A 15,452-nucleotide genomic window follows, 5' to 3' on the forward strand; every position below is an offset into this window, starting at 1 on the left:
TATGATAATCTAAATGCTCACAGTTCTCTCTTTTGGTGTTCCCTGCCAGTTGTATCCAAAGAACAATAAAAATTCTACTTTGCAAATAGAATTCTCTTCAAAAAATACATCACAGCAGCTTGAGAAGAAAAATGAGGAATAGAGTCAAAATCAGGTAGACTTTTGTACCTAACCTGCCTCTGAAATGGCCTGTTTATTTCCTCAGAGGGCCTCCTAAACTTTATCTTTATGCCTGAAGAGCAGTAGAATGTTTGCCACTTCCATTCCTAAAAAAAAACTCAGTGCTTTAAATAAATATTTTCAAAATTCATACATAATACTTGTTTTTCTGAGGCCATGTTCAAAACTTTTTCCTGTTGTTATTACCTTAGTGAAAAACAAAACCAAAAACAAATGGTCTCAAAACTAATTTAATATGAAACGTGAATTAAATTTGGTACATTTTGAGTGATCTTTTCTATTTGTCTTGCAGGTCTGAGTACAGCCGCATGTCCTCTACCAGCAGTGAGTACAACTTTCAGACTTTTTTTGTAATGGAATCTCAGCTTCTTGTTTTCCTAACTGCTACTATTTATAAACATCAGCCTTATGTTATGAGAGAGTTCATATTGACACCGTGAGGCCCCCATTCCAGTTCTTCTTGGATCTATGTCTAGAGGCAGCATATAAATTAAGCTAATGGGATGTTCATGACTAAAATACAAGCCATGTGTAAAATCATAAGTATTAGAGGTGATACGAATGGAAAGCAAAATGAGAACAAAATCCGTAAATATGGTTTGGCCTATTTGAATGGGTCCTGCAGCCAAATGAGTCTGTATTGCTGAATGGCATCAGAGCTGGGGGATGTAGAAATAATTTAATGCTTTTTGCAAGCTGATGCCAAGGAAGTACTTGAGGACAAATCCTAGGAAGCTTTTCTTTGATTGCAAAGGCAATAGATAATGTAGTGAGTGTCACAGTCTTTCTAGGTGTTTAGGGTAATTGAATTTCATCTTATCTTAGTATCTGGATTATTTTTCTTTCTTTTTTCACCAAAGCAAAATGGTGTTGCAAAAGCAATATCAAGTGGCACTTTTTCAGTCCTCTATCTTCCCACTCAAACCATTTTCTTAGTTGTAGGACATACTGTACCTCACACCTGCATACAGTGCAAGACGATACCTGTCTCCCTGGTACACACATAGACCACAATTTTATTTATGCCAAGTAAGCAAATGAAGAATTCAGAGATGACAAATTGCATTTTATAATCTGGATCTTTATGCACCATGAAAATCAGAGGAGAAGAAAGCCATCAGTTTTTTTTCATTCACACATTTGTGCTGAAGCATGGGGAGGTTTGTTTTCCATCTCCCATGATTTTCAATGGAGGGCTTTTATTGATTTCAGCAAGCACTGGATCAGACAGTGTTCGTAATGTCTGGCTCCTGAGCTGATGTGACTAGCAGGGAGCTTGCTGCCTTTTCCCCATCTGCTCTGTTTGTGTGCATACATCTGAGAAAGAAGAGTTCAATGCAGCTTTTTCCTAAATTTTGTTGTTTAAATACATTTCTGGCTTCCCACTGGAAGACAGAATTTGTGAAATGATTGAGAGGTAGAATCCAGCCAAATAACTTTTTTTGTATTATTGGAATTAGCCAGGTTAGCACAGTTGTGTGCCCTTCCTCTCAAATCACACTTTTGGCTGATCATTTGGGGCTGCCTAGTAAGCATGTTTATTTGGCAATTACATTCAGAAGATGAGGCTTGAGAAAGTCAGTTATATCCCATCAGGTTTTGTCCCTTACAATTTTGGTTTGGCTGCTATGCGTTTTACAAATAAAGGTAACATTAATTAAATTAGCAGTTTGCACACGTAATGTTTAGTTGTACGGCAGCTGCAGTTTGCTATGCTGAATGTTGTCACCTCAGTGTCTTGCTGACCAGACCGAGGCTGTCCATATGAATATGTGAGGATTACAGTTGCATTTCATCACTGGTGATTTGTCAGTACAAGGATGTTTATCATTCCAGTACAGACATAAAAGTTCAGGAGACAGGGCTGTCTCTTTCTTCTTCTTTTCTGCTTCCAAAGCAAATTATACTGTTACGACTTCACAAGTAGCAGTATTTAACTTTGCATTTTGTGGTGTTTGTGTGGTCACTTTGGTCAGACAGTGAGAGAGAAACAGTAACACTGATGTAAAAGAAGCTAAGCAAAATACAAGTGCTTTTGTGTTGGAGGCTGGAAGACAGAGAGTGCATAATGCATTTGAAGAAAAGATTACTGGGAAACAGATATTAAAAAAAACCACACCATGATTAACCATTTTAATTTATGCAGGGAAAAGACAGATTCAGAAAATGGCTCCTCTTGTAATACAGAACCAGTGTAATCCATGGTGCCATCAGAATCTAAGTTAATACCAAATAAGCTATAGAGTTGAAAAGCGAAGAGTCTCTATTATCTAGCTGCTTCATTTGAAGTTCCTGTTCTAATGAAGTGGAGCTTATCTGAGCTGGGAGCATTACAGGTTCGTTTGGTTTTGCAGAGGTCTTATTCTCTGGAGCCAACAAGGATCTGATTTCAACATTTAATAAATGAATAATTCTGTCTTGTGACGTTCTGGATAAGCTCCTCTGTACAAAGGTTTTACACAGACATGCCCAAGGAAAGGATAGGAAAGCTCTGGCAGGTGAATTGATAGATGCCTTCACTGCTCCCTGCAAGGACAGCAGCTGAACAAACCAGTGCCGAGGCCTGTGGGAATGCTGAAGCTGTGGGAGAAGGCTCTCCCAGGTCAGAAGTGAGTATCTTGGGCTGCTTTGTGGCAATGGAAGAAGCATTCTGTACAGGCATTATTTAATTTCTATTTTGTTTTCCTCAGGCAGTTTTTGTGAGAGACATTTACCAGTTTAAAGGCTTCTCTGGTGTGCTGTGTCAGCCTTTGGTCTAAGGCAGCATCTCAGTCCTTTTGTTCTTTGCCATTGCGATCCGGCTTCGGGTAACCAAAGAATGCTCTTCAATTGTCTATCGTTGGTGTTTTGTATAGCAGTTACTTTGGGACAGAATGCTGAAGCTTGCAGAGCACATCTGAGTTAATTTCTCTAGGAAAATGGGCCACTCGTTGCCCATGCCACTCCGGCTGTTGCTGCAATGACTGTGGGCCTTTTCCCTTTTCTATTCATTGAGCAGAATAAATAGTCCAAGAAAACCTGCTTGCTAGATGCTAGGTTGTGAGGCATTATGAGGCTTTGAAAGGTTCAGCAGTGTGATTTCATAGAAGGTAACTGCTAAATTAATTCTAACATTCTTTTCCTTTTCAGAATTCTAATGTGCATAACCCACTTTTTCCTTTGTTCTTTAGCAGGAGGTGTGCTTCATCTCAATAGGATGTTTTGCCCATTGGTGTGCTCTTCCTTAATCTAGCAAATGCAATAAGCTTTTTTTTGCTCATATTTTCAGTTACCTTTTCAATTACAGTTTTCAGTTACCGTTAGGGGATCCCTAATCCTATATAAGAGGCAATTGTGCTAGGCATTTTACAAACACGGAATAGACTTATACCCAAAGTGCATAATAGAGAAATATAAAGGCCATTGGCAGCTTATGGATGCAAGTAGTTGAATAACAAAGAGATAGTTAATTACTGTTGGTCAGCACAGTGAGGAACAGTCTCTGCACATCAACACTGTGATTACTTTCAAGTTGCTTTCATCTGTACATTTCAGGGATGACTTTCAAGCAGGAAGAAGGCTTTGATGGAGCCTGCTTACCTGCTCCTCTGGGCAGTCTTCACTTTTATGGTAACAGAACTTCAGAAAGACTCAAACCAGAAGTAGGCATTTTGAAGAAAGATTTTTGTGATTTGTAACATTAAGTATTCCACACTTAGGGAGATGTGGGGGACAATTTAACCAGGATGTCTTAGAAATAACAGTAAAAGTAAGTAGTACTTCTTACACCACTGATATTATTCACCTAGGCAATCAGTAGGGAACTACTTAGATACACTTTGTGCTGTTTCAGCTGAGTCATAAATGAAGCACAGGCTGGCCCTGTGGGAAAAGACACAAGCTTGTAGCAGATTGTAAAGCGTTTGAGATAACAAAACCATGTAGCAACACAGTGCTTCATGTCATGCAAGGTAAAAGAGGCTTGTCACCCGCCTGCTTTGCTGTTGGAAAGCTGGTAATTCACCTTCCTCTGCTCCTTTCACTTAGCAGCTAGGAAATAATTCAGTGTTTCTGATATAGTTTAGTATGATTTGTATTCCACCTATGGGCTGGACTAGTATTATGTTTTTTCATGGTGCATTATTAGAACCTGTGGTTCTAATAATTAAGCACAAGTTAATTTCTTTTAGCAGATTTACAAATATGTGGGGTACCAAGCATGTTGCAGTTTTTGTAAAATTTACCTTTACCACATTTTCTGTTTGTATTCCATTCCTATGCCAGTATAAATTCAGGTATCTGTTTTGGGATTGAATCAGTGTTTTCTAATCTCCACCTGTATCAGCTCACCTGGGCTATGTTTGCACTATTTTCTCTATAAGTAGCAAGAGTGCTCATCTGCAAAACTGCAGCCTTTTGTGTGAGGCAGAAGTGGTGATGTTTCTCCTATTATTGATAGCAGAGGAGGTGGCTGAATCTTACCTCCACGCAAAAGAAGTGCATTGAAGTAGGCTGCCCTACTTGGACAGCAGATTTTAATCCCTAAATGACAATTGCCTGAGAATATTTGCCAGTCCCAATACTTCATCCTTCTCCTGTCCTGCTTTCCCATTACTGGTTTACAATATTACAGGGCCATAACAGAGTGGGTAACATTCTCCTTTTGTTACTCCTTTTGCTTTTTTTCACCTCTCAATCATTGCATTGGATCTGGTTATAGGGAACAAGTGATCTCCAGCATTACAGAAAAAGCTGTTTATGAAAAAAGCCTTGAAACCTCATGTTGGTGCATGTGCCATTCATTCATCCAAGACATCATATTCAAATCAGTGCTTTTTCCTTCAGACTTATTCCCAGACACCTAACAACTCTCACAAACGACAGGGTAAGTTAATGGCATGCAGTCAAGTCACAATTTCCAAACAGGAAAAAAAAAGGATTGCCCAAAAAGTAGTGCTGTTCTGAATTTGAGGTAAGCTGTTACGGTTTTTCCCCACATTACCTCATTGATTCAAAGCTCTACCAGGCTGCTTTCATTCTGAGCAGCTCTGTCTTGAACCCTGCAGTGAGGCGGCTGCACCCAGGATTAACATCAGCAGTGGAAATTTAGTTGTTGCATGTGCTTACATCCTAAGGACCTGGCAAGAGCTTCTTGAGTACAGATGTCATTTATCAGAGCGTAGGAAGACAGTATGAGGCCACCTGTCCTCTCCATGCCCAGAACTTCCCGAGGCACAGTTTTTATACCATTTTCATCCCATATGCTTATAACAATATGCTACCTCTCTTCTTTGCTCCTTCCTTTTTTCTCTCTTTTTTTTTGCCCCCCATGTCTTCTGTATCTTGATGTCACCACTGAATAATCTGACTCTTCCATCTTTGTTTGTGTTCTTAGACTTTAACCATTGTCAGAAGGAAATGTAAGGAGGAAAAGTACCCCTAAATAGAAAAGAAAAAAAAGTGTAGTATCCAGCCAAAGGACAAGGTCCTTTATACAGGAGAGAAATGTCAGTGTCATCAGAAATTCTTTCATTTCTAATTCTTAAAAGTTTTTATTACCAAACACTCTATGGACTGAGGGATCGTATCATTCAAAATAGCACTTAGTGGAGCTTTGTCTGAAGACAGTAGCCGTCCTGGTTGCAAAGATAACGAGAGCTACTGGAGTGTGATGACCTATAGCATTGTGCAGATTTGTAGGTATCTTCTAGCAATAGCATATGAAGAAATGGCTTCTTGCTACTCATGTCTCATTTCAGTATCTGCTTGCCTTCACTTAACTGTTAAAGCTAGTGAAAACTAGCCAGGGGCAGGAAGGGGATGAGCTACATTTGGACTTCTAAAAAGCTGTCAGAAAGATAAAAAGTAGCACTGAAGTTGTGTGCTTTAAGTTCAATTACTTGAAACCAGTTCTGTCCCAGACACTGCTGGACTGAATGTATTGCCAGTATACTTCTCCAACCAGTGTCATGTAATATGTGTAAAGACATAACTGAATTATTTTACAGCAATATGAAGATATACCACAGTATTATTTCCATAGAGAACTGAGATGATTTTACAGTGGCTGGCAACAGGCTCTATTAAATATTAAGACCAGTTTATGGTGGGCTTTCCAGCATCATTTCCAGAAGGTGTCATAAAAAGAGTGCAAATCAAAGTGTAGGGTAAAATTAAACTGGAAATTGGGCCCAAACTGTGTCGAGCTCTTAGCCTGTAGCATATGCCAATGTTGCAAATTCAGCTGTTTTTTATAGTGGTGAAATCTAAAGTGGCAGCTCCATGGAGAAATACAGGGAGTAGCTTCTGTGTGTGTTGCCTGGCCTGTATCATGTTGCTGCCTGCTGTGTGGCAGCCAGTGTCATTACTACTACATGCCACATGGCAGTAGTCAGCTGTGTGAAACATGCTGGTGCTACTGCTCGTCATCCTGCAGTGAAGGAGCAAGAGCTTGAATACGAGCTAAAAAATGTGGCACAGAATCACAGAAAGCTGAGGTCAGAAAATGTCATTGGAGATGATCTGGTCCAAGCCTGTTGCTGAGAGCAGGGCCAGTTAGAGCATGTTGCTTAGATTCAGAATATCCCCACAGCCTCTCTGGGCAACCTCTTCCATTGAAAGACCACCCTCGCAGTATAAAAGAAAAAAAGAAAATGTTTTTTGTTATGTTAAAGCAGAATTTCCTGTATTTCATTTTGAATCATCTACCCACAGCAATATTAGCAGGCCAGCAACATCTTCAATACCTAGTTTGCCATCTCCACTGCATAATGCTTAATCAACTTAACGGCACGCACTCCAAGACCCACCAACATCACAGCTTCATCCACAAACATCCATTTCTGTCCTAGAGGAGGTGCCATTGGAGCCTGGCCTGTATTAGTTTCTGCATGGGGTCATCACTGCTGCTGTACCATTACCTGGAACCACAATAGAGATGTTCACCTTTATAGAAGCTGAGGTTAGAGTGCTGCTTTTGTAGTTTAAATGTTCTATGTATTGAGGATGGTCTTACTGCATGTGGTCATTTAGAAACATAAGAATTAAGGGGGAAACATATGCCTGTAAAGGTACAATTAAAAGAACTGAGACACAGTTGTGTAAGGGCACACACACATTTGTAGAACTGTGCTTGAAATCAAATCAGATTTGATTTTTGCCTGTGAGGTATGTGGTGTTAACCACAAGCCACATGTAAAGGCTGAAGTTCCTCTTTAAATGTTGGAAAAACTCATGTTCTGGGTTAAGATCAGAGTTTCACTCTTTAGTATCATTTAGCACACACCCAAACGTGTGTTCCATGGTTAAATTACTGACTACTGGCTTAGTGCTAGCTAGAGTTTCAGTATTGAAAAAGTGTAAGCATACCCTACACAATTACTGGACCAGAGTTATCAGAACTCTACTTCTGTTGATGCTCATATCACCATTGTGTATTATTTTCTTACCACATCCAGTCAGTTCTTTTTCCTGTCATATAGATATGGCAGAATAAAACTGGAAAAATTATAAAGAAAAAAATGGGTTATGAATGACAACCTGACTTTTTTTCTAGTTCCTGTTTTAGGCACACATAGCCATAGCCAAAACCACATAATCAAATCTTTCCTCTTTCTCTTTTCCAGATGCGATTCAAAAGCACAGGAAAGCTTTGATGAATACTGAGTTGTCAAGTACTGCACAGTTCTAGTAAAAAAATTACAGGAAAAATTTCAGAGAAAGTTGAGTTTGATTATTAGGTGTTGTGGATTGTATTTCTCTGTGTGGAAGTGTTATTATTTGCTGTCCCAGAAGGCCACAAGGAGCTCGGCAGCTGTTTAGTAGGTCTTTCATTCAGAGCAATGGGTTGCAGGAAAGATTTTCTTGCTCCAAGTTCAGCTTGTACAGTGATGAAAATGACCTGAAAATTGTCGAGATATCTACCTGAGGTGTTAAAGCCCAAAGAGAGAAGATAAAGAAGTAAATCTTTCCCATAATAACTTGGGAAGAAAAGTTCTCACTCAAAGGCACTAGGAGATAGAAAGGGAAAAGCTATCTGATTCATTGAGTCAAATGACAAAACACACATGAAGGATGAAGGAAGCAATTTCTACTGCAAGAACACCATGTTGACAATGCCAGCAATTAATTTTCTCATTGTATTGTTGCCTCATTTTCTTTTACTTGAACTCTTTCAAATAAATAAATAGAATTATTTTGCTGGTTCAGTGGGGATCTAGGGCATTTGCTAATTGGTGTGGTACACATTCCAGAGCAGTAGATATCAAATGCCTGCTTTATTTTTGTTGGTGTCTTTAGAAAAAAGCAAATGTACTTCTGTCCATAATTTCTTAAATGTCCAGAATTTTTGCCATGTTACTTCTGGCTGTCACTGTATGGGATCAAAATGAAATAGTGACCACAAGACATGCTATCTATTACTGATTCCCTACTTTTCCCATCAGCTGGCAATTGAATGACACCCTCCTGTCAGCTGAAAGGATCCTGACAAAATGTTTTTGAATTGGAGAGTCTAAATGTCCTTTTGCTGTGAAGATGATTGTCTAGAGAGGCACAGATATGGCAAATGATTGACCATGCCTCAGAGCTTGATCCCATGTTTTTATGAGATGCATCTCAATTGTAGGTGCTTTGTCATGGCTCCTAGGCAGGTTTCCCTGCTACCTCCTTGCAATAACAAGCTGATTAAAAGAAGTCTTCCTGAAAATTAACATTGCTAGCCAGATCAGTTCTCTGACTGCCACTAGAAGACAGCGTCCCGATTATTCTTGTCTGAGTTTTTCTTTCCAATCTGTACAGCAAGCTGTTTCTACTTGCATCTAGATCTGACACATGGGAAGCAGTGGAAACACTTAGCTGGGAATAGCAGGGGGAAGAGTGCCAGCTGTGAAGTCTTAAATTGTCTTAAGCCAATCATAAAATCACACTCTCAGTTAACTAGAGTACATTGTGTGAGGTATGGAGCTCACTGTTGGACCAAATTTGACAGCTGCTCAAGTGTACAGAATTTCTTGTTTTTCAAACACTGTGTTCTTTCTGTGCTTTTATAAAAAATGTATTTTTGAGAATCCCAGCTTTATATAGGAGTTGGATTTTAAGAAAATACAGTGCTTGCAGTCGTAGGACTTTGAACTCTGTGTTGTTGCTGGATGCAATTTGAATGTCAACATACACAGTAGTGATTGCTGATGAAACTTCTACTGAATTACAGCAGCTTACAACTCTGTCCAGAGGTCTGAAATGAACACCAAAGATCAGCATCTGGGTTCTTGCCCAGTGCAATAATCCATATCTTTATTTAGGAAAATTTTATCATCAGAAAGGACTTATATCTTTGTAAAGCTTGAACGGTCTAAGCTGGAAATCTGGAGTCATCTGGAATATTACGCTCAATCTCCATTTCAGTTTCAGACCCTCTTCCCTCTTCTGGCCCCTTTAGAAAGAGGGGGAACTCTTTTTCAGTTCTATATGTGGTGTAAAATAATGATAAAACAAATTCATGTAATGGTTGAACATTAATAGTTAATGCACTTTTCCTCTATTTCTCCACTGGAGTGAATGTAATACAGGCTGCTACGTAAAGCTCCATGCTTTATCCTAATAATGCAGGCTCGTGCCAGCAGCATCACAAGCTCACTTCGGCAAATCTTGTGAGCAGCAGCTCACTGCTACGATTGAGTTCCCCGCAGAGGCTTTTCTGATTGTTGTTTCTGAGAGATGCAGGATGACAATTGCCAGCTGTTTTCCACAGATCGGTAATATTCTGTCAGTATTCAAAAAAGAATTTACTGAACATTTCTTCTATGGGTGTCAGGTCTCATGTAACAATCTCTATGAAGTGGAGCTGTTTGAGCCCCTAGATGGAGAAATGGAGGGAGATTGTGGCTACTGAGTGAAGACAGGTAATGAAGATGCCAAATCACGAGAATCTGTTTTGTGGTTTGAACACACATGCAGTGCAAACTGGGCTGAGACTCTCAAGATAGCTTTTGAATTGTGGTGAACAGTGTGGGAGGGAAGAGGGGAATAAAAATAATTGGCTTCCAGGAGAATACCCTGAATTCCTATAATAATACTTTGTGCTAATCTTCCCATCCTGGCTTATGTAGATGTTCAGTGAGCAGTTCCTGTAGACTGCTTTGTGTGCTTTGCATGCAATGAACTACAGATAACAACTGCAGAAACTCAGCACCTCAAACATCTCTCTTCAGGGTGATTTTTCCTCAAGCAGTGGGTCTTGTCTGCAAACTCTAAAATGATTTTTATTCATTCTGATTACACATAGCAAGGTGAGGATGTGAGACGTGCTGAGGAGCATAGTGAGTGTGGGGTGAGCATAGATTTGATGCCATTGAGAATGAGAAGCTGGCATCTCTGACCAGAATGAGGGTTTTGTGCTAGGTTTGGGTTCACCACAGAGTGCTCATGAACATATCCAAAAGTACAAAAAAGCTGTTTTGCTTCAAGTATCAGCAGTAGGTAAGTATGGGTTGAGGACCATGAGTTGAGCTGACAAGAAGTACACTTAGAAAAATTGTTAAGGAGATCCTGGCACCATCATAATAGATGCAAGTGTAACCAAGCTGGGCTGGCTTAACAGTGTTGCCAATTTCTGCCCTTTTACTGCTAGCCTTGCTTTATTAGTGCCTGCCTCAGAAATGTGTGAGTACATCAGCATTTTGGCATTCTTGCTTTTTGGCAAGTTTGTAGCTAAATCTGTGGTTGAGGTGAGCACTGAAGTGAGACTGCAGTTCTCTCCAGGGAGTAAGTAGATGAAAAGGATTTTTACTTTTTTTACATTGAAACACTATCTCTAGTGCAGCAGTTACCAATGTGAAGTATGGTGTCAACAGCATGTTTTAGGGGAGGAGAACGGATTGCAAGGATGACAAGCAGTATGAAGAGTAAGGAGCTGATGAAGCAGACCACAGCACTGGTGGGAAAATCTGTATTTGGGGGATATTTGTGAGAAATGGCCAAGCACTTTTGATTATAACCTCTGTCTGAAAGCACCTACCATGGGTCCTACTGTTTGGCAGTAGAGTTCTGGACTCCAGATTACACAGCTAGAAGAACAGTGTGGCATTCCAGACCTTTCCTTTTTAGCCTGTTTTGAAAATAAATGTGATACAATTGTGCCAATTCTCTTCACAGAATCATTTTTTAGCCCCTTACCCATGTTCAGGGAATTTCAGTGGAGAAATAAAGATTATGTTAACATTCCACAGGTTTCCTCAGAACAGCATGAATGGCAGAGGTACAAACTTTGGCCTCCAGGGATTAAAAAGGCTGCAGTTTGAGTTCAAGGTGTATGTATTCTTAACCTCCAATCGGAGAGTCAGCCCACAGTCAACACAGGTATATCTTTATACCAAGTGTGAGCTGTTTCTTGTCTGCCAGATTGTTAGGGCATGGGTGAGAAAGCTGAAACACGGTGCATAAGGAGTTGAAGGAAATAGGGAAATCCATCAACTAAAGAGCCTTTGAGTGTTCACCTTGGTGTGCAGGCGGCGCCCTCCCCAACCTACCTCGGTTCCTCAGATGCCCCTAAGTAATTGGTTTGAAACCCTGGAACTGGAGGGTGAGGAGGCTGAGAACAAGGTGGTGGAACAGCCTCTGAGCTTTGCTAAGGAGAGGCGGTCGGCTCCACGCTTGAAGACCGCCTCTTCTGGTAAAGAAAGGAGGGTGATAGTTGTAGGAGACTCCCTTCTAAAAGGAACTGAGGGCCCGATATGTCGTCCTGACCCCACCCGGAGGGAAGTGTGCTGCCTTCCTGGGGCACGGGTCAGGGACATCTCTAGAAAGCTGCCTGGGCTTATTCGCCCGTCTGACTACTACCCCTTATTGGTAGTTCAGGTTGGCAGTGATGATACTGCCAAGAGAAGCCTAAGGGCGATCAAAAATGACTTCAAGGGTCTGGGGAGGGTACTGGATGGTGCGGGAATGCAAGTGATCTTCTCTTCTATCCCTTCAGTGGCGGGGAAGGACTCTGAAAGGATGAAAAAGGCCCTCCTCATCAATAAATGGCTTAGAGGATGGTGCAGGCAGAAGAACTTTGGTTTTTTTGATCATGGGGCAATTTACTCGGCTCCTGGCATGACGGCTGCAGATGGAGCTCAACTGTCTACAAGGGGTAAAAGGATCCTAGCCCAGGAGCTGGCAGGCCTCATTGAAAGATCTTTAAACTAGGTAAGAAGGGGGAAGGGGACAAAATGAGCACTGCTGAAGTTCAGGTAGTTCAAGGCTCAAAAGTGAATTTGATGGGTGACGAGGGTGGAGTTCGAAGGGATGGAGTGTGGCAGGGGAATGCTGCCTCCCTGAAGTGTCTATACACCAATGCGCGCAGTATGGGAAATAAACAGGAAGAGTTAGAGATCTGCGTGCGGTCACATGGCTATGATCTCATTGCGATCACAGAGACGTGGTGGGACAGCTCGCATGACTGGAATGTTGTCATGGAGGGCTATGTGCTTTTTAGGAAAGATCGGCCGGCAAGGCGGGGTGGTGGAGTTGCGCTTTATGTAAGAGAGCAGCTTGAATGTATTGAACTCCACCTGGGGGAGAGTGGTGTAGCAGTGGAGAGCTTGTGGGTAAGAATCAAGGGGCGGGCTGGTATGGCTGACACCGTTGTGGGTGTGTGCTACAGGCCCCCTCATCAGGAGGAGGAGGTTGATGAGGCCTTCCACAAACAGTTGGCAGCAGCGTCACGATCCCAGGCGCTGGTGCTTATGGGGGACTTCAATCATCCAGATACTTGCTGGAAAAGCAATGTGGCCAGGCTTGTGTGGTCCAGACGGCTCCTGCAATGTGTTGAAGACAACTTCCTGATGCAGGTGGTTGAGGAATCGACGAGGAGAGGGGTACTGCTGGACCTTATTCTCACTAATAGAGAAGGGCTTGTCAGGGAAGTAAAGGTCGGGGGCAGCTTGGGTTGTAGTGACCATGAGATGGTGGAGTTCAAGATCCTGAGTGGAAGAAGTAAAGCAAAAAGTAGGATTGCTATCCTGGACTTTAGGAGAGCCAACTTCGATCTCTTTCGGGGCCTACTTGGAGCTGTCTCATGGGCTAGGGTGTTGGAAGGCAAGGGGGCCTGTGAGAGCTGGTCGGCATTTAAGCAGCTCTTCTTCCAAGCTCAGGATCGGTGTGTCCCTGTAAGGAAGAAATCGGGAAAGGGTGGCAGGAGACCTGTGTGGATGAGCAAGGAGCTCGTGCACAAACTCAAAGGAAAGAAGAAGGCCCATGAAATGTGGAAAAAGGGTCTGACTACTTGGGAAGAATACAGGAATGTTGTCAGGGTCTGCAGGGATGCGACAAGGAAGGCTAAAGCCCGCCTGGAATTAAATCTGGCAAAGGGGATAAAGGATAATAAAAAAGGTTTTTTTCAAGTACATTAACAGTAAAAGGAAGACTAGGGAGAATGTGGCTCCCCTGCTAAGTGACGGGGGTGTTCTGGTAACGGGGGATGCTGAGAAGGCAGAGATACTGAATGCCTTCTTTGCTTCTGTCTTCAGTGAAAAAGCTCCCCCTCGGGAATCTGAGACCCTGGAGATTAGTGAGAGGATCTGGGGAATGGAAGACCCCCCTTCTGTCAGGGAAGAGGTGGTCCGGGAGCGCCTAGGCAACATCAATGTTCAGAAATCCATGGGACCCGATGGGATTCATCCACGGGTGCTGAGGGAGCTGGCAGAGGTGATTGCTGAACCGCTTTCGGTCATCTTTGAGAAGTCTTGGAAGACGGGGAAGGTGCCTGAAGACTGGAAGATAGCCAACGTCACCCCGGTCTTCAAAAAAGGCAAGAAGGAAGACCCAGGCAATTATAGGCCAGTCAGCCTCACCTCTGTCCCTGGAAAGGTGATGGAACAGCTTGTACTGGATGTCATCTCCAGACAACTGGAAGAAGAGGAGGTTATCAGGAGTAGTCAGCACGGGTTCACCAGGGGGAGGTCGTGCTTGACCAACCTGGTAGCCTTCTATGATGTTGTCTCTGGCTGGGTGGATAGGGGGAGAGCAGTGGATGTAGTCTACCTTGATTTCAGCAAGGCATTTGATACTGTCCCCCATGACGTCCTTATAACAAAGCTGAGGAAGTGTGGGATAGATGAGTGGACAATGAGGTGGGTTGAGAACTGGCTGACTGGCAGAGCACAGAGGGTCGTTGTTGGTGGTGCAGAGTCCGGTTGGAGGCCTGTAACTAGCGGTGTTCCTCAGGGGTCTGTGCTGGGTCCGGTCTTGTTCAACATCTTCATCAATGACCTTGATGAGGGGATAATGGCCACCCTCAGCAAGTTTGCCGATGATACGAAGTTGGGAGGATTGGCTGACACGCCTGAAGGCTGTGTTGCCATTCAGCAAGACCTGGATAGGCTGGAGAGCTGGGCAGAAAAAAACCGGATGAGGTTTAACAAAAGCAAGTGTAGAGTCTTGCATCTGGGGAGGAATAATTCCATGCACCAGTACAGGTTGGGGGATGACCTGCTGGAGGGGAGCTCTGCGGAAAGGGACCTGGGTGTCCTGGTGGACGACAGGTTGGCCATGAGCCAGCAGTGTGCCCTTGTGGCCAAAAAGGCCAATGGCTTACTGGGGTGCAGTAAAAAGAGCGTGTCCAGCAGGTCAAAGGAGGTGATCCTCCCCCTCTACTCTGCCCTGGTAAGACCTCATCTGGAGTACTGCGTCCAGTTCTGGGCTCCCCAGTACAAAAAAGACAGGGATCTCTTGGAGAGAGTCCAGCGGAGGGCCACGAAGATGGTGAAGGGCCTGGAGCATCTCCCCTATGAGGAAAGGCTGAGTGAACTGGGTCTGTTCAGCCTTGAGAAAAGGAGACTGAGAGGGGACCTGATCCAGGTCTATAAATATCTAAGGTGTGGGGGGCAGAATGGCGAGGCCGGACTCTTTTCAGTGGTGAGTGGAGACAGGACAAGGGGAAACGGCCAGAAACTGGAGCATAGGAAGTTCCGCACAAACATGCGCAAGAACTTCTTTACAGTGAGGTGACGGAGCACTGGGACAGGCTGCCCAGGGAGGTGGTGGAGTCTCCTTCTCTGGAGATGTTCCAGACCTGCCTGGATGCCTACCTGTGCGACCTGCTGTAGGGAACCTGCTTTGGCAGGGGGGTTGGACTCGATGATCTCTGGAGGTCCCTTCCAACCCCTACAATTCTGTGATTCTGTGATTCTGTGATTCTGTGGTCGTCAGCAGTTTGACTAAAAGAATCTGAGTAGTTGATTTCATAGAATGTAAACACATAATTCAAGAGTATTCATCCCGTAATGACTATCACATCTCATTTATTGACA

At 42.9% G+C, this 15,452-nt stretch overlaps 3 protein-coding genes across 3 annotated transcripts in view; 2 read left to right on the top strand and 1 right to left on the bottom strand.

The window, feature by feature from the left end:
* FAM124A (family with sequence similarity 124 member A) overlaps positions 1-15,452 on the top strand; it is a 42,182-nt gene that overhangs the window by 10,436 nt on the left and 16,294 nt on the right. The window contains exon 2 of the mRNA XM_048930341.1: positions 473-504. Within this exon, the coding sequence (XP_048786298.1) occupies positions 473-504 (32 nt within the window). The remainder of the gene's footprint in view (positions 1-472; positions 505-15,452) is intronic.
* SERPINE3 (serpin family E member 3) overlaps positions 469-15,452 on the top strand; it is a 74,072-nt gene continuing 59,088 nt past the window's right edge. The window contains exon 1 of the mRNA XM_048930358.1: positions 469-504. The gene's annotated coding sequence lies outside the window, so the exon portion shown is untranslated. The remainder of the gene's footprint in view (positions 505-15,452) is intronic.
* LOC125686415 (uncharacterized) lies at positions 12,866-15,144 on the bottom strand. Its single transcript, XM_048930380.1, has 2 exons — positions 13,995-15,144; positions 12,866-13,913 (listed from the first exon to the last, which is right to left on the bottom strand). The coding sequence occupies exons 1-2, from the start codon at positions 14,584-14,586 to the stop codon at positions 13,774-13,776; spliced, it is 732 nt and encodes a 243-aa protein (XP_048786337.1). The 5' UTR covers positions 14,587-15,144; the 3' UTR covers positions 12,866-13,773.

This window comes from Lagopus muta, chromosome 1 (genome assembly GCF_023343835.1).
Source record: "Lagopus muta isolate bLagMut1 chromosome 1, bLagMut1 primary, whole genome shotgun sequence".
Taxonomy (NCBI): domain Eukaryota; kingdom Metazoa; phylum Chordata; class Aves; order Galliformes; family Phasianidae; genus Lagopus; species Lagopus muta.